General features: G+C 47.9%; 1 protein-coding gene across 1 annotated transcript; it reads left to right on the forward strand.

The window, feature by feature from the left end:
- Nucleotides 1–2,971: 2,971 nt before the first annotated feature.
- Dyrk2 (dual specificity tyrosine phosphorylation regulated kinase 2) lies at nucleotides 2,972–16,156 on the forward strand. The gene is made up of 3 exons (XM_052165218.1): nucleotides 2,972–3,069; nucleotides 3,493–3,641; nucleotides 10,601–16,156. Exons 1-3 carry the CDS (start codon nucleotides 3,021–3,023, stop codon nucleotides 12,206–12,208), a joined length of 1,806 nt encoding a protein of 601 aa, XP_052021178.1. The 5' UTR covers nucleotides 2,972–3,020; the 3' UTR covers nucleotides 12,209–16,156.
- The last annotated feature ends 1,616 nt before the right edge of the window (nucleotides 16,157–17,772 follow it).

Consider the following 17,772-nt stretch of genomic DNA (forward strand, 5'->3'; position numbering starts at 1 on the left):
TGGTTTCTAACTCAATGACAATTGAAATGTACATGCGCGCGCGTGCATGTGTGTGTGTGTGTGTGTGTGAGAGAGAGAGAGAGAGAGAGAGAGAGAGAAATATGGAGAAGACAGACAGAGAGCTGTGAGACACTGTCTTCTTCTGGACATGGCATAGCCATCGCACACCTGAACTCACAGGAGCTATACCACGTGCATAGGCTGTGTGCAAGATCAAGCCAAACAAGCCAGCATCCTGACAGACAGAGCTAGTTAGACTCTGGCGGGCTCTGGAAAACAAAAGCACAAGAGGTTAAGAGGGAGGAGGGGGAGGAGAGGGAAGAAGAGGAAAAGGGGGAGGAGGGGAAGAAGGGGGAGGAGGAGAGGGAGGAGGGGGAGGAGGAGTAGGAGATGTTGGGGGTTGCTGGAGGCTGGAGACAGGGTCCTGAGAAAGTTGGGATAGGGTGTGGGAGAGCAGAGTAGGCGGGGAGAGTTGGGGTGGATATGATTAATGTTACTGTTTTTGTTTTATGAAATTGTCATAGAGTAAAAGGTATTTTATTTAAAATTCATTAAATGAGAAATATGTCCTTTTCTTTAATTAAAGCAAATGATTTTGCTTCTTTGTAAAAAAAAAAAGGGTTCCTTTTCCCTTATTTTTTAATCTATTAATATCAGTAATTTGGAAATAGAGCTAAAATGACCTATACTGTTAGTATTCTTATTTATGATGATTTCTTAATTATTTAATTTTGAAGCAATGGTGTTTGAAATATTGTACAGATAATTTGATACTGGAACTGATATTTAAGAACAATAATTTTTTTTCAAACATCAGTCGTATGGGGTATTCAAGAAGTAAGATGGGACGGAAATATTTGTTTTTCCGAGTAACGGGGAAGCTGCCTGAGTTTTTTGAAAGCGAACCGGCTGTGAGCAGAGCAATAGAGACCATCCTGAGAATCTCCGATACATTGTAGCCTTGTAGCTGTTCTTAGTAGCCCCTTTCTATTAGTTAATTCTGAAAGATACTCCAGCCTTCCGGTGTGGGTTTGAACGTGGTAAGTACTGGAAGGGATTTCTTGCTAGGGGCAATTTAGGTCACGACATGAGCCGATTATTAATATTCTACCGTGGCCCTATTTTCTTGTAAAAGGACCCCCCCCCCCCCCAAAGGAAGGAAATTTGTCCCTGTCTCTCTGTGTGTCTCTGCCTATTTGTCTCTCTCTCTGTCTCTGTCTCTCATTCTCATCCAGGGCTGCTTGTGCCCTCCTCCTATTAATACTCTGTAGGCGCCCTAGAGGGTCACACTGTAATGTGGGCCGGCTCTTTTGGCATTTGGATAAAGCTGAGGTGATCTTTGTAGGAGGTTGCTATGACAATTTGCAAACAGCAGAGCCCATAGAACTCTGCAGGAGGTAGCTGCCTCTAGACTGAAGTCTGCTCTAGCTGGGGCAAGCACTCTCAGGGACCTGGAGACAGACAAGGCAACAGGACAGTAAAAAATGGACTCAGGACTCCAGGAGCACTTCAGAAACTAGGCACCTCCCAGGAAGGAAGTGCAGGCCTGGACACGGTCCAACTTTCTTCCCTATCTGCTGGGATTTTTTTGGGCTTTCCCTCCACCCTTGACTATTCAAGTGGACAAAGGTGAACAAGTGTGCCACGCACGACAAAGCATAGGTGTGCGACAGGGAAGCACAATTTTGCTCTTCCTGGGAAACAGAGCCTGTAGACCACAAATGAAAAGGGCGGGGAAATTCTCCACGTGTCTGGGAAGGGAAAGGGAAAAAGAATCTTTTCCTCCGGGGAGGTGAGGAATCAGAGGTGTCTCACCAGTGCAGCACCGAGCTGAAAGGAAGGTGTGTCGTTTCGGTGGCTGGGGAAAGGCTTGGAGTTGTAAGGAAATGGGAGGTGTCTCTGATGTTTATTTTTGCCTAGCAACCCACAGCCAACTGCTACCTCAGCTGCGGTCCACAGGCGCCGGTCTGCCTCCTTGTCCTAGCGACTGGAGGGCAGCGGTCACTCGGTGTCAGTGAATCAGGGAGGGCGTGCGTGGCCGAGATGGAAGTGGAAGGGCAGCCCCTTCCTTCGTCCATGCTTGGGTCACCAGGCTCAGCCGCAGTCCCTCCTCGGGGCCTGACTTTCCGAGGTGACCCTCATACAACTAAGTTCTCTCCATGATAAACTGGGGAGAGGGGCTGGCTGGGCCCCTGGGACAGGGACAGGGACAGGGGCCGGGACCGGGGCTGGGGGGCCGCAGTATTGTCTGGGAGCAGCCATTAGGAGCGGTGTTTAGGGGCGTGATGGCAGAGGGAGGGGTCTCTGCAGCAATTTCGGGAGGAGGCCGGCCGCGGTAGGTTGCGCGGTAGTGCCGGGAGGGGCGTCGCAGGGGCGAAGGGGACCCGGGGAGAGGGCAGATGGCCGCAGGGGAGGCGCAGGGCGAACCGGAGCCGCAGTTTTCCAGGGAGCGGAGGGCGGCTCTGCGGAAGATCGGAGGGGGTGGGACTCCCGGGGTGGCGGGTGGGGGTGGGGTGGCCGCCAGCCTGTGTGGCTGGGGCCGGGGGAGTCCGGGGCGGGGCCTCGGCGGGGGGCGGGGCTGGCCTTCTCGGGCGCGAGCCGCGGGGGCGAGCGTGTGTGCGAGTGTGCGCGGACGCGCGCGGGCCCGGGAGGAGGCTCCCGAGCGAGTGGGTCCCGGCGGCCGCAGCCCGCTCCCCGCGGCCCCGATGTGAGGGAGTCGGGGAGGCCAGCGGTGCGGCAGGGGAGGGCGAGGCATGTGCACGGGCCGGGGGGTACAGCAGCCGCCCGAGGACGAGGGGGACGGCGGCGGCGAGGAGGAGAGCGGGGGGCTCGCGGCGGCGGGTCCGGGCCGAGGGGATGCAGCGGACTGCGTGTGTCTGGCTGTAGCGGGAGCGAGGCGGCGACGAGGCGCGGGGGACCCGCGTGAGGGGCGACCAGGAGGCGGCGGCGGCGGCGAGGAGTAGCGGCGGGACCGGCGGCGGCGAGGGCAGCACTGCCATGCACGTTCCTCTCCCGCGGCCATGTTAACCAGGAAACCTTCGGCCGCCGCTCCCGCCGCCTACCCGACCGGTAAGGGCCCCGGGACCCTGTCGGCGGCGCGGGGCGCGGGCTGCGCGCGTGGGTGCCCCGGGATCCCCGAACCCGGCGGGTTGAGCGAGGGGCATCCCGGAGCGCGACCCCGCCGCTGCGCCCTCTCCGTGGCCCGCCCTCCCCTCCCCCGGCCCGGCGACGTGGGCTCCGGAGCTCCGGCCCAGCACTGCTCCCCGCCGGGTCGCGAACTTAACTTTGCAGCTGGCGGGTGCGCGCCGGGGAGCCGCGTCCCGACCCCCTCGTTTCCCGCACGCCGACGGCTTTTTCCGGGCCGGGTGTCCCCCTTCCATCTTCTCCCTGGAAGAGGGGGTTCGCTGCCCACCGGGGCGGGGGCGGGGGGTCTGGGTGGCTCTCTTCCCCCACCCTGACCCTCTTTTGTCTCCTCCCGCGCGTGGCTCCCAGGCCGAGGAGGGGACACCGCCGTTCGCCAGCTTCAGGCTTCCCCGGGGATCGGCGCGGGGGCTCCCCGAAGCGGAGTGGGGACCGGCCCGCCCTCCCCCATCGCCCTGCCGCCTCTCCGGGCCAGCAACGCTACCACTACAGCTCACACGGTGAGACCTGGCTTCGGGAGGGCGCCAGGCAGACCCCTGGCTTGGTGGGTTCCGACTGTGGGAAGAGAGGGCCGAATCTCCACGCCCCTGGCAGGGGCCTGTCCTCGACGCCGCCCTCTGCAACTTGGGCGAGCCCCGAGCCGCTGCCACAAAGGAGATTCGTGGCGTGGGCCCCTCGCTTCCCTCTGGTGCTCGCCCACCCCAGAGCTCCTTTTCCTGGGAACTTCCTCCTTGCTCACCCCCCTCCCTCTATTTTCATCTCTGCTTCCCAGAGCTCCCTTCCCCCGACCCGGTAAACATCTACTCCCAACCCCAGGGGTAGTGGATATTTATAGAAACGTATGTGTTAGGGGACAGCTACCCTGCCCGGAAAATCGATCCCCCAAAGAGCCTCCGAGGCCTGGCTCCAGCCAGCAGGGAGCACCCGCCAATTGTCCCCCGCGTGTGTAAGCATGTTTTATGAGAGCTACAGGTTTGAGCACAGCAGAAATTGTAATTAACATTAACAAAAATAAGAGCTACAGCAGTAGTCAAAACAAAACAACCCCTCCCCCCCCCGTAGGATTCTCAACGTGGATATTGCCCAAAAGGAAAGGACTGTCTTTGCTTTGTAGGAAGGGCACCTGACAAGGGCTGTGGTCCCTTGAGGCCCTAGGGAGGAGAGCAGAGCCTGGGACAGGTCGCTGTGGAGATAGGCGACTTCAGCAATGTATCTTTCCTCAGCTCCCAGCGATGGCCTTTGGATGGTGACCGTGAGCTTACAGGAGGTGTGCACTTGCAGAAGGTGATGGTTTCAAAGGTCTCTTTTCAGAAAGGCGCTCTGGGAGTGCGAGCGACCTAGGATGGTTTTCTGTGTGAGGTTGCTCGCAGGACGTAGGATTTGGTTGCCATGTGAAAGTTGCTTAGAGAGCCCACCCGTGGTTTATAGCCCGCGTGGAGCACCTCTGGGGTCATGTGTGACTGAAACTTGCTTATCACAGGAGATGAGAAGAAGATGGACTTGAGTTGTGCTGGAGACATCCGAGAGAGGTAGACAATTTCATAGATATGGCTTGTCATTCTGTCTGGTTTTCTCGGTGGGTCTATCCTAGGGGCTGGGCATACGTGACTTGTCTGGGTTGTACCATTGCTGGGAAAGTAAGCCTGCAGGTGATCGTCACAAGGGTATCCTAGAAAGGAACCACCATTGGTTTTTGAGGTTTGGATTTTCTGTGGTTTTGGCTGATTTCGAATCATCTGACAGTTTGGAAAATACAGCGTCCATTTCCTCCCCATTCCCGTGTGTTGGTGTGATCATGTTACATGTTGTGAACTGGAAAAGAAATAACTCAGTTTGTCTCTGATTCCCAATTTTTGTAAGGATGGCCTTTGCCTGGTCAGAATTAATTTGCGATTGAAATATGTCGTGGGTCTGACTGGGAGAAGGAAAAGTTGCCACTGACTGAATAAGCCTGTGTGGCCCCAGAAAGGAAAGGACGCGAAGGTGATTTCGGGAGGGGTGCCTGTGCTGTGGCCTGTGTGTGATGTGGCTGTTTATAACCGAAGGATGAATTTCACTTGTTCTGCATCCCTGGATGCTCGGGTTTTGAAAATGAAGCTTTGTGTTTCAAATGTCATTAGTTTTGACTTGGTTTGTGTAACATTACAGGTTTCCCAGCTCAGGGGCATTAAGGAGCAGAGCGCAAGGCTCCCCTGACTGCTCTGCATGTTGACTGGAGGATGCAGACTCCACAGGTTAACTGAGCTGTCAGGAGTCCATGGACAACTCAAATATGTATCTCCGAGTCACACACCCTCCCGACTCTTCATTTAATGTACTACTTGGGACTACTAGTTCTGGGAACCAGGATTAGCTTTATTATAAATACTAGAACCATTTTTGGGTTTAGAGTCCGATGTGTTTGTGTTTATTTCTGGAGCAACTACAGCTTGGAGGAGCTGCAGAGGAATGGCTGGGGGAGAAAGGTTGGTAAGAAACATGAGGAGAGCAGGCCCTCTTCTCCCTTAGACACATGGCACGGTTATGAACTTGGGAATTTTCCTTGGTAGTTTGCTCTCTTTTTTCTTGATATGATTTTTATTGTATACTATACCAACTTAGATTAGGTCAGCTTGTCCTAAGTGTACATCCAATAAGCATCTCAATTCTCATTTGCTATTTAAAAATTAATAATATATGGGAGATAATAAAATATTTGAAATATTTTAATTTTTATAAATTCCAAAGTAAATATATATGTATGTATATGTGTGTTTGTATGTGTATATATACATAAACATACACATACATATATATATATATACATATATACATATATATGTGTGTATATATACAACTTTTAATGTTTAAATTACTCATCGATGATTTTTTTTTTACCTCCACAATTTTATTCCCATAACACGACACAACATTTCTAAGATGATCTGGGGAGGCTTTGAAACACCCAGAAGTCTTAGCGGGAGGAGCATCTGTTGCCTGCCATTTTTGGTATCGCAAGAGAATGGTAAAGTGCCAGACTCCTTAGCCTGTTGTCTGATAGAATTTTCAATACTAAAATATTGCATGTTCTGAGGAGGGCTTTATGGGTCTCTCTACTTGAATGCATGCATTCGTGGAGAGTTAAACCATCCCTGTTTGAGCCTGTGTTCTTGAATGTGACACATCGGGCTACCTTAGCAAATAGGGCCAACCCATGGTGGCTGACTTCAAGAGGCCGAGGTGAGAGTGAAGAGTGTTCAGTGTCCTTGTGTTTGTGATCTGGTCCTGGCCTATCTGTCCTGGGTGCCCCTCCCCCGAGCTGTCCATGTGTCAGTTTTGTGCATTTGATTTTGGTTGTGATTTCAGGATCCTGCCCAAAGTCCTCTCTTACTGGAACCTTCAAGTAAATATCTTTAACTCCTGGAATGTCTAATGCTCTTGGGTGTTGTTAAGATGTCTGCCTCAGGTACTTTTTAACCAGCTGTCCTTTGCCTCGGAGGCCCAGCAAGATCTTGTGACTTGGGCCTCTTGGGATATTTCCCAACTCCCTCAGTGTTGACTTCATGTTTTCTGTTGAAGATGCAAACACTATTGCTGAAGAGGGACTCCAAGAGACATTTCTTGACGTGTGTGCTTCGAATTGGGAGATATTCATTAAATTCCCACTGTGTGCCTGAGTTTATTTTGTCGAGGACTTCAAGAAAAATAAGAGGCGACTCTCTCCCTGAAATTTCTCAGCAGCCACATAGATGGGTGCAGTTTTTGTTAAACCAGAGTGAAGGGAAGCAGTGAGCACACTGTAGGTGCAGAGGTGGGGATTTAATAATCAGAGGGTGTGAGAGCTCTGGGTTTTGAAGAATAAATAGGAGTTCATCATCTGAACAGTGGAAAGGAGATTCAAAGCAGCATCTGAGAAGGGCAGTGATCATAGCTGTCACTTGCTCAGTACTATACCAAACACTTCCCACAAGTAACCTCTCTCATCTCCCTAATAGCCCTAATGAGGTAGCTTAGGACCTTTGTACACACAAGGACTCTGCAGTTCAGAGAGATTAAGTCAACAGCCCAGGGTCACACAGCAACTGGGGGGCGCTGCATTTGCTTCATGTGTGAAAATCTCTGGGCTCGTAGCAAACTGCCTCCATCAATAAGGGACGGTGTGAGTACGCACGGTACTCCTGGGTCTTAGGAGTTCAGCCTTGTTCCTCGGAGATGGATAGATCAGACTTGGAAGGGCTCAGGCCAGATGTGTCCTGACTGCGTGCATTGGCTCTGGTGGTGAGGTGTAGCCACGGGCCACAAGCAAAAGCAAGAACAACCTCAGATGGACAGCGTGTAAATGCCAACTCCAGAAACACCATGGAGAAAGATTGGAAGAGTTTAGGCTATGAAGCAGGGCGGGTCTGGGTCTGGGTCTGCCGGCATATCCACCTCAGTTGTCCCAGAGAAAACAAGCAGAATAAGGTGTCAAAATGTAGCTGTAGCTCTTAGAAAGGGGATGAGGGATTGGACCCAGGAGGCTTTTCGATAGTGTGGGAAGGGCGCAGATCCTGAGAGTATTCTCAGGTGTACATTGTCAGGGGTTCCCAAGGATTCAGTCAGAGTGATTATTTAGAAAGAGATGGTTCTTTTTTTGTTTGTTTGTTTGTTTGGTTGGTTTTTGTTTTCTTCATTGGAGTTTGTTTGTTTTAAAGTTGACATTTATGATAACAAGAAAACATTTGGCTTTATAAAGAAAAGTTAGGAGTTTGTTTGAGTTGCCTGTGGGAGTGGAAACTCATTAGCAGCTGAGCAGAAGGGCTTGAGTCCAGTAGGCACGGATAGGTGTGTCTGCAAGAGGAGACTGGATAGGTTCCAGCCAATGAGGGGCGCTCCTGACAGCCCAGCTGTGCTCAGCGGCGCTGACTAGGAAATTATAGGAGTGAAAACGCAAGAGAATGGAAACGTGGACCCTCTTGTCAGCCAGGGGACACAGCTGATCCTGCAAAAGGATACCAAGAGGAGGCAGTCAGGGAGAGACAGGGTGGACCAGTTTATGGGCAACCAACCGCTTTACTTGTGGCCACTAAAATATTTGAAATAAATTTTTGGGGGGGGGGATTATACAAAAAGTCATTATAATAACCTAAACCGGAGTAAATTCTTAACGCTCAAAAAGTTTTATGGTGTCAGCATTTTAGGAATCTTTCAGATCCCAAGGTTGATTTTACCCTTAATGTGCTTCATGAGTCAGATCTGGATGAAGTGGGGAATAGATCTGAAGTAATCTCCCTCTGGCTCTGAAGAGACAGATTTCGTGTCCCTTTCATTCCTGGTGCGTTAAAGGCTACAGAGGAAAGAGGGTTCCTCAGAGATGAATGAAGCTTTGGAGGAAGCGCACAGACTGGGGCACGGATGGTGGAGCAGGGCAGTGCCCAGCACTTTAGAGGCAGGTGGTGGAGGTATTAGTATCCCCCACCCTGAGGCTAGCATTTGTTAGCAAGTTCTTGGTTAACTCTAGAGTCTTAAAAACCCGGGAAAAGGAAAGGAAGGACAAACAAGTTTGTGTGACCTTTTTATATGCGCAGAGCTTTTCTGCCTGCCTTGCTTTTGAAGTCGAAAAAGATACCAACTCCCTTAGTAGAACATCAAGTCACCTTACATGTATAGAGTACCATCTATGGGTTCGATAAGAGAAATCTGCTCAAAGTCCTTCTGAGGAATAAAACTCTTAATTCTGTAAAGTCATAGTCCCAAGTGCCGGCTTCCTTCTGTTTTAGAAGGAAGCAAAAAGTGTACTCCATAGATGGTCATTTCACTTGCTGTTTGTCAGTTCAAAAAAAAAAAATGAAGATCAGGGGATTTCATTTTATAATCCAGCGGCTCCCAAACCATTTCTTGACTTACTGTGGTACCCTCCCAGAGTATGTCTGTGCCTTCAGGAGTGTGAATAAACCAAAACCGAGGACTTAGCACCGAGGAAATAGAGCTCATCTTATTTACTGAAAATTCCCAGCACTTTGTAGCCCGTCCCTTACTAATACTGGTTGAATGAGTGAAGTAGATTATGGTGACAAGTTGATTCTTTGACATATCAAGTAAGACTCCACCAGCAGGCTGCTTGGAGGAAGAAAACCCAAGCCGCTTCAGGATAGGAAAAGGAGGGCTCTTCCTCTGCCTTGTCAAGTTTTGTTTAGATGAGACTATTCCGGGATGGCATCGGTGCCAGAAATAGAAATTGCTCCTTTGTATTTGTCTTGGTTACTGTTTCCTTTGCTGTGAACAAATACCTGTCAAGAACCAATTTAAAGGAGGAAGGGTTTATTTTGGCTGGCAATTTAAGAAAGGCTATACTGTCACAGCGGTGAAGGCATGGTGGCAGGGAACCGGAGGCGGCTGGTCACACTGCCTCTGCAGGCAGAGAGCCTGATAGGCTTGGCTCATTTTCCTTAGCTAATCTGCAACCCCAGCCCGTGGAAAAGTGCGCCACATATAGGTTGGATCTTCCCAGCTCAGTTAATCGAACCTAGAAGCTCTTTAAGAGACATGCGCAGAGGTTTGTCTCTTAGGTAAGTCAAGATCCTGTGAAGGTGGCAGTCTCAACATCACATTATTCTCTATTGGAAAGCTGAGTATTCCAGCAGCCCGTGGAAATCCAGGCGTGGGTACTGAACTGTGGACCAGAGGCCCCAAGCTGAATGGCAGGTGCTCAGTTTGTTGGACAGAATGATTTTAACTGATTATAAAGTTACCAACACCCAGAAACTGTAAACAACAGGCTTGAAGTTCTCGAGGTAACCAGGGCACAGGTATCTACGTGAGACTCTGTCACTAGAAGCATATTTTGTTTGTTGCTATGTGTGCTCTCCTAGGTCAATTATAACTTCCGGGGAAGAAGGAAACACAACATGTTTTAGGAGGAGGTCTAGATACGTAAAAGAGTGCTGCGCTGGGCACATCTGATTCCCTGTGTCCTCACAGCAATAAAGAATGCCTACGTGAAGTGTGGAAGACACTGTGCTCTGGGTGTGGGCAGCAGGGTAGATGGTACTTGTTTGTGCCTTACCTGTTTCATTTCCAGATCAGATATGGCGCAAAACACCCGCCATGTGCCAGGCCTGTTATTAAACACTAGGTGCAGGATAGTAACATGACCGCTTGATCCTTGTTCCAGGAAAACTTACTCCAAGGACCCAGGCTATGGAGCGCTGGCATTCCTGGGGCTAGCCTATGTGTCACGTAACCCCGCCCAGTCAACTTTTTTTTTTTTAACTGTTTTGCCTATTCCCAGCCTACCCGGTCTCACTGCTGGTGTATGTTCATGGAACAGCTTAGGTATATATCGTTTTCCATTTAGTAAAACCCAGTTGTGGCTGTTTGTTCGTGCCAAATTGGATATTGTAAAGGTGGGAAATGGCTTAAAAGGGGGAACCTTTCTGAAGCCGACCTTGGAGAGACGCGGCTCCTTCCTCTCTGTTTACCCTTCTTGTCTGCATTCCAGATTGGCGGCGGTAAGCACACCATGAATGAGTCCCTCCACATCAGCAGCCACAGCCACGGGCAGATCCAGGTCCAGCAGCTCTTTGAGGATAACAGTAACAAAAGGACCGTGCTCACAACCCAACCCAATGGGCTTACGACGGTGGGCAAGACGGGCTTGCCTGTGGTGCCAGAGCGCCAGTTGGAGAGCATTCACCGACGGCAGGGGAGCTCCACCTCTCTCAAGTCCATGGAGAGCGTGGGGAAGGTAAAAGCCACGCCCATGACCCCCGAACAAGCGATGAAGCAATACATGCAAAAACTCACAGCCTTCGAACACCATGAGATTTTTAGCTACCCTGAAATATACTTCTTGGGTCCAAATGCAAAGAAACGGCAAGGCATGACGGGCGGACCCAACAATGGTGGTTACGACGACGACCAGGGATCGTATGTGCAGGTGCCCCATGATCATGTGGCTTACAGGTACGAGGTCCTCAAGGTCATCGGGAAGGGGAGCTTTGGGCAGGTGGTCAAGGCCTACGACCACAAAGTCCACCAGCACGTGGCCCTGAAGATGGTGCGGAACGAGAAACGCTTCCACCGGCAGGCGGCTGAGGAGATCCGGATCCTGGAACACCTCCGGAAGCAGGACAAGGACAACACCATGAACGTCATCCACATGCTGGAGAACTTCACCTTCCGCAACCACATCTGCATGACGTTCGAGTTGCTCAGCATGAACCTCTACGAGCTCATCAAGAAGAATAAGTTCCAAGGCTTCAGCCTGCCTCTGGTGCGCAAGTTCGCCCACTCGATTCTGCAGTGCTTGGATGCTTTGCACAAGAACAGAATCATCCACTGTGACCTTAAGCCCGAGAACATTTTGTTAAAGCAGCAGGGTCGAAGCAGTATTAAAGTGATTGACTTTGGCTCCAGTTGTTATGAGCACCAGCGCGTCTACACCTACATCCAGTCCCGCTTTTACCGGGCTCCGGAAGTGATCCTTGGAGCCAGGTACGGCATGCCCATTGACATGTGGAGCCTGGGTTGCATCCTGGCGGAACTCCTGACGGGTTACCCCCTCTTGCCTGGGGAGGATGAAGGGGACCAGTTGGCTTGTATGATCGAGCTTTTGGGCATGCCCTCTCAAAAACTCCTGGATGCTTCCAAACGAGCCAAAAATTTCGTGAGTTCCAAGGGTTACCCCCGATACTGCACTGTTACGACTCTTTCGGATGGCTCGGTGGTCCTCAACGGAGGCCGATCCCGGAGAGGGAAACTGAGGGGTCCGCCAGAGAGCAGAGAGTGGGGGAACGCACTGAAGGGATGTGACGATCCTCTTTTCCTAGACTTCTTAAAACAGTGTTTGGAGTGGGACCCTGCGGTCCGCATGACCCCGGGCCAGGCTTTGCGGCATCCGTGGCTTAGGAGGCGCCTGCCAAAGCCTCCGACCGGGGAGAAGACAGCGGTGAAGAGGGTCACAGAGAGTACTGGTGCTATCACCTCCATTTCCAAGTTACCTCCACCTTCCAGCTCAGCTTCCAAGCTGAGGACTAATTTGGCACAGATGACAGATGCCAATGGGAATATTCAGCAGAGGACAGTGTTGCCGAAACTCGTTAGCTGAGCTCCAGTCGCCTGACGCTGGCAATTTGAAAAACCGCGTTCTAGCTGAGCCTTACTGGGTTGAAAAGGGTAGCTCAGACCTGTTTTTATTTGCTCAATAACTCGACTCATTTGTATCTTTTCAGCACTTGATGTAAGACTGTTTCGTTTTTATAAAATACATGGGGACAATGCTTTAAGTTTTATACTTTCTGAAACTGATTTTTTGTTTTTGTTTTTGTTTTTTTCTTCTTTGTGTTCTAAAAGTACGAGGAGCCTTACTGTATTTAGTGTGGCAGAGTAATCACATCGGTGGCAGGCCATTGATTCCTCATGACTGTCACACATTTACAGATTGGTCAAACACATTCACTCTGTTTTCATGGTTAATCCAACTCCCCAGGGAGGCGGCCCCCTGAGGCCCTCCTCCCCCTCCAGGTTCCCAGTTCACAAGGAGGCAATACACCTCTGCCTCCATTTTCCATAAATTAATCTGGGTCAGAGTGGAGAAGGAAGAGGTGGGGGGGGGGGGTCAGGGTGAAGATCTCTAAGGAAAACTGCACTTTAGAGGTTTTCTTTTTCCTCACGGTCTGTTCAAATGATTACAAAATGGGATCGCCCGCTTTCAAATGCCCACTTAACATTCTGATGTTAAGCCTCCGAGCAGCGTTTAGTGGAGAAGTGGAAACTGAGATGTGGTTCCTCCTGAGGCACTGGGATGATGGTGGGCTGTCATAATCTGGAAGCTTTCTGGTTATGGAATTGCCTTTGCACCTGATGCTAAGGACCCCCTCCCCCACAATTCCCTGCTGCCTTTCTCTTGTTTGCTTCTCTTCCGCCACACCCATCTGTTGCCTGCATTTAGTTTGTCTTTTTTCCCTCCAGCTGTCCATCCCAGACCGATAACACAGAGAGACATTTCAGCAGCCATTATGTCTACAGTTTCCAAAAGTACAGCGGCCTAGCTACCTAAGGTGGGGAGTTCCATAGTTCCAAAGAAGATTTAGCCGCGACCGACTGGAGTCAGTTCACACTGCAGGTGCCACAGAGGTTCCCCTTAGCCTGGGGAAGCATCAACTCTTTCGTTAGAAAGAAAAGGGGTTGAAAAGGGAGGAGAAATTCCAACATCAAGTTAAACAGCCTGACTTATTTTCTGATTCACTAGAAGAGCCACGGGGGGAAAAAAAAAGATTCCTCTGTTTAGTTGACTTTCTTTTGAATCGCACTGAGTGTTTTTGTGGGGAAAGACGCTTTACCTGAGAGAGTAACTGAGAGTTAGGTAAAAGAATATTTTCTTCTCTGAATAATAATTATTTTCACAGTGAAAATTTCAGTATTTTATCACTAATGTATGAACAGTGATATATATCAATTTCAAAGCACGTGGAAAGAATTTTTTAGTATGTGCAATTTAATAGAGAAAGATTTCTGCCTGTTTGGACAATAGGTTTTGGATAGTAAAAATTAGGATAAATAATCTTTTATATGCACAGATATTATTGTATTGCCTGTAAATTGATTTACAAGTACTTAAAGCATGGTCCCCAGTGAGGCCAAGAAAGTTTCCGGTTAAGTTTTTTTAATTCTATGTTTTCTCTTACTTAAAAAAAAAAAAAGAAAAAGAAAAAGAAAAAAATAGTGTCATTTTGAATAAAACATTTTTCTTATCTTGAGGCTTTGCCAGTTGATGGTGGAAAAATATGCTCAGGAATTATTTCAAATATTTGCCAAAAATCAGTAATAAGATTAGCTTATTAATAAGTTAGTAATATCGCTGTTTGCTTTACTATTTAAGGATGTCATTGATAAATTAATTTGTACCCCTGTACTTAGCAATTATAGATTATTTCCCCTAGTCAAATTCTTTAGCATACTATACACAGTTCTGTGTAATCTGTGAAGTGCAATAATATGTCAATAAGTTACATAATGATGCTCATGTGACAGTACACCCCCCCCCCAATCAGTGGCTTCTAGGGCTTAAAAATTGTGTATTTATTTTTAAAACTTGGCTTAAAGGCGTAAGAAGTATAAGGAGTTGGTCTGGGGACTTCGTAAAGCTACGAGGCTCTCAATGGCGGTTGTTGTCTTCAGGTCATTAAAATAACTTTTTAAACATGGAAGCTGTTTCCCCTCCCCAGGCCCTTTCCTCTGTTCTCACTCGGTGGCCACCTGAGCCTGAGCCTGACATTACTCACTCCCCTAGGACGTGACTATACTTGCAACAGTTTAGAAGTAGACGAAGATGGCGTGTCTTTCCCCCACTACACAAAACTGGTTCTTCGTAGATGCCAGTGGGACATTAGTGATGATCTTTACCCATACTTGGAACCAGAACCCTTAAAGCCAACTCTTATGTGCTACAAGGCTTTTTTTTTTTCTTCTCCTCCTATACCCCACTACAGTGACATTTACTTTATTCATAAAAACCGTTTCAGCATTTACTGACACCGCTGCTTAGAGGAGAATCCTTACTTAATTATTGTTTCTCCAATGAAACTGTTGCCTCTTCATGATCTTCACCTAAATAAAGGGCTCTGATAGGCTACTAGGAGTTGGCTTGGAAACAGTCCTTGGTCTCACAGGTTACCATTGTCTAGGGATGTCTGAGCTGTTTTCAGATTTAGGAATAGCACAGTGTTGTCTTGTCTTTGGTTGCAGTCTCACTTGGCTCTGTTTCTTGCACTACGAGAGTGTTCTTAGCACAACTGTGGAACACAGAGGGCTGCAAGGCAGCAGACAGTAACATCGTAGAGGAGAAATTGTGCCCTTAGTGTTAATAATGTGCCTTTTGTTCTGAATGCCATGTTATGGGGCATGCATTTTTTTGGCCTCTTTTAACTCTTTGAACGAGAGGTAGTAAAGATGGAGGCCACCTCTGCAAAGATAACATCTGTCTTAAATATCTAGATCTACAGGCCTTAATAGAAACCATAAGGCGTGAATCGTCAATGGGCGCGGAGCAAGATAACTATTGGCTAGTTACGCCAGGAATTCCCACGTTTGAGAGGTTAAAGATGGTCTTTGTTGTATCTTAACATCAGACTGATTTTTTAAATGATACTTTTTTGTTATGCTAACACTAGACAAAAAAAAATCAACTGTATTTGTAAAATTTTACCTCAGACCATTTAATTTTATAGTGTGATTAATCCCAGGGCATTTGGTATGAACCAAAGTGCATTCCTTTTTTTAATGTGCCTGGCTCTAGTAAGGATGGCCAGGGATTTTTACAATTTGGGTGCGTGACACTTAAGCCACTTTTAAACTTACTGGGTGGTATGGAGTCCTGTTAGGAGACTCCATCAGAATATCGGGAAACACTTCAGGCATCGCTAGCATTGGGCCATATTGGAATCTTAAAAGAGTGAATTATTTTAAAGAGAACATTCTTTTTTTTTTTTTTTTGTAATTTTTTTCATCAAGACTATTTCTGGTAAGCAGAAGATTTTTTTAAAAAATATTTAAAAAATCAACTGATTCCATTGGTAAAGGTTTTAATATTGCCCAACATATTGCTGTGGTAGCATCAAAGAAAACACAAAAATGTTTGTGGACTCTGTTTCTAGGGGCTTGTACATCTCTCTGCTAAGGACATCTATACGATACATTGTAATTATATCAGCTCAACTGCTGCAGTTATGTCTAAGCCGGGGCTTGGGTTTTTTTTTTTATCGAGCAACACCTTAGACACGTGACTGTATTAATGCTGCAACTGTGTGTACTGAAAATATGTGAAATGGTTGAATGTGGACTGTGTATATATGTATGTACAGATTTCTGTGAGATGCTGCTGTTGCCACTTAACATGGAAAGTGTTCTAGTGGGTTTGAATCCTAGTGGCCAGTTCTATGATACTGTATGCATTGTACAGCCGGAGGCAGAAGTAAGACTGTTTAGTGAATATTTGTTAAATTTTATTGTTGTGGCCAGAGATAATTTCAGAATAAAATTTTAATGTCCTACCTTACTTCTCACCCCTTTTCTAACTATAATCTCACCCTGTTTCTGGTATGATTACTTCTGGGGAGACTTTTAGCATGCCAGGTGGCTTGAGATGTTAAAACCGTCTGTTATTTCTTCACTATAAATATGCAGATTCTGAGTTTTTTTTTTTTTTTTTTTAATGAGATTTAGAGAGAAACCCTTACTAAATAGGAGCTCTTTGAGATGATTCTATTTCTCTTTGGTAATCCTGTTAGTTGTTCTTTATACGGTATCTGCTACATTTCATAGCACACCGGAGCTTCGAATCCTTTTGTCCTTCAGGCTTGACCGGAGCAGGGCGCTCAGGTCTTCCCCGATGTTCCCCCACTCTTCCCCGTGTACACTTCAGCTCAGTTATCTGAAGATGCTCTCACAGCAAGCTTTCAGAAATGTGCACGTTTTTGCTTTCTTTATGGTTGGTGTTCTCCCTGGTTCACGTTTTGGTGTCTCCTGACATGCCTGGCTCAGGAAATAAGACTTGTGAGCTGCAACGAACTCAAGATGTGGTAACAAACGTAACACCGAACTCTAGTTTACTTGCCGCCACCGCCAACAAGCCGCCGCCAACAAGCAAGGTTGTAATGTAACCCAGACGTCGCAGGGATGTAATGTAGGTGAGCGTTCCCGGGAGAACTCCCTCGTGCTTTTGTTTATACCCCTCCCACTACCCACAGCTGAAGACTTCTGTGGCTTCCGGTGCCTTCTCCATAGTCAGTAGCCTTTGCGGAAGGAAGAAGGGAGCGTGAGACTCCAGGGTTTTGTCTTCACACACAGTGCAAAGGTCTTCAGATTTGCCTTGCTTGCTGCTTACTCCACATCCAGTGTAAAAGTGCAACACACAGAACCAATCGACCCCAGAATCCACCAAACAAGAGCAAAACCAATGAACCAAGTAGGCTAACGGTACCCTGCTCTGACTCAGGAAAGACCAGGTTCCACCCCTCTTACCAGATCTCAGTTTGTTCTTAAGTCAATTAAAGCTATAATCTTGAGTCTCTAGAACCAATTCCTTTTTGGAGCCAGCAAGCATAAAAATAAGTATTCAGAAATAAGGGATTTCAAAGCTGCTTTCAAACCAGCCTTAGAGAATGTCCCTTGTTAGCACTGATACCGGTCTTAGAAGGGAGGGCTTTGCTTACTGTTCTGTTATAGAAAGAGCTTTAAAAGAGACCCGAGACCATGGTTATCTGTGGCATTGCTTTGTCGCGTTTGTTTCTTCTAGTTTGAATTGCATCTCTTTTCCTTCAGACTTAAGACAAATAAACACTTGTCACCAGTGGTACATAAGTCCTCTCCCAAAGAAAATTTGACTACTGTGCTCTGTATACATGAGAGAATTGTATCTTCATGCAAAGCGGTTGGTTTATTTGGTTTCCCTTTTGGATCGACAGTGGTTGCATCCTTAGTAACTGAGAGGCAGACAGGAATGGCTTTTTTTTTTTTTTTCTGCATCTTGGGGAAGTTTAGTAAATCAAGAATGAATGGTGGTTCTTCTGCAGTGTTAGCTGACCGTGGTAAGGACTCGCAGGGATGTAATTGTATTGCGTTTGGCAGAGTACAGGAGCATCTCTTCCTACGAAGGGGAGAAAGCTCCCCACA

Source organism: Apodemus sylvaticus, chromosome 20 (genome assembly GCF_947179515.1).
Source record: "Apodemus sylvaticus chromosome 20, mApoSyl1.1, whole genome shotgun sequence".
Taxonomy (NCBI): domain Eukaryota; kingdom Metazoa; phylum Chordata; class Mammalia; order Rodentia; family Muridae; genus Apodemus; species Apodemus sylvaticus.

Bases quoted from the DNA above. Each gene is read 5' to 3' on its own strand.
- Dyrk2 (XM_052165218.1), top strand. From the start codon at position 3,021: ATGTTAACCAGGAAACCTTCGGCCGCCGCTCCCGCCGCCTACCCGACC. The intron at 3,070-3,492 runs GTAAGGGCCCCG...CGTGGCTCCCAG, and splicing joins TCCCGCCGCCTACCCGACCG to GCCGAGGAGGGGACACCGCC. The intron at 3,642-10,600 runs GTGAGACCTGGC...TCTGCATTCCAG, and splicing joins CTACCACTACAGCTCACACG to ATTGGCGGCGGTAAGCACAC.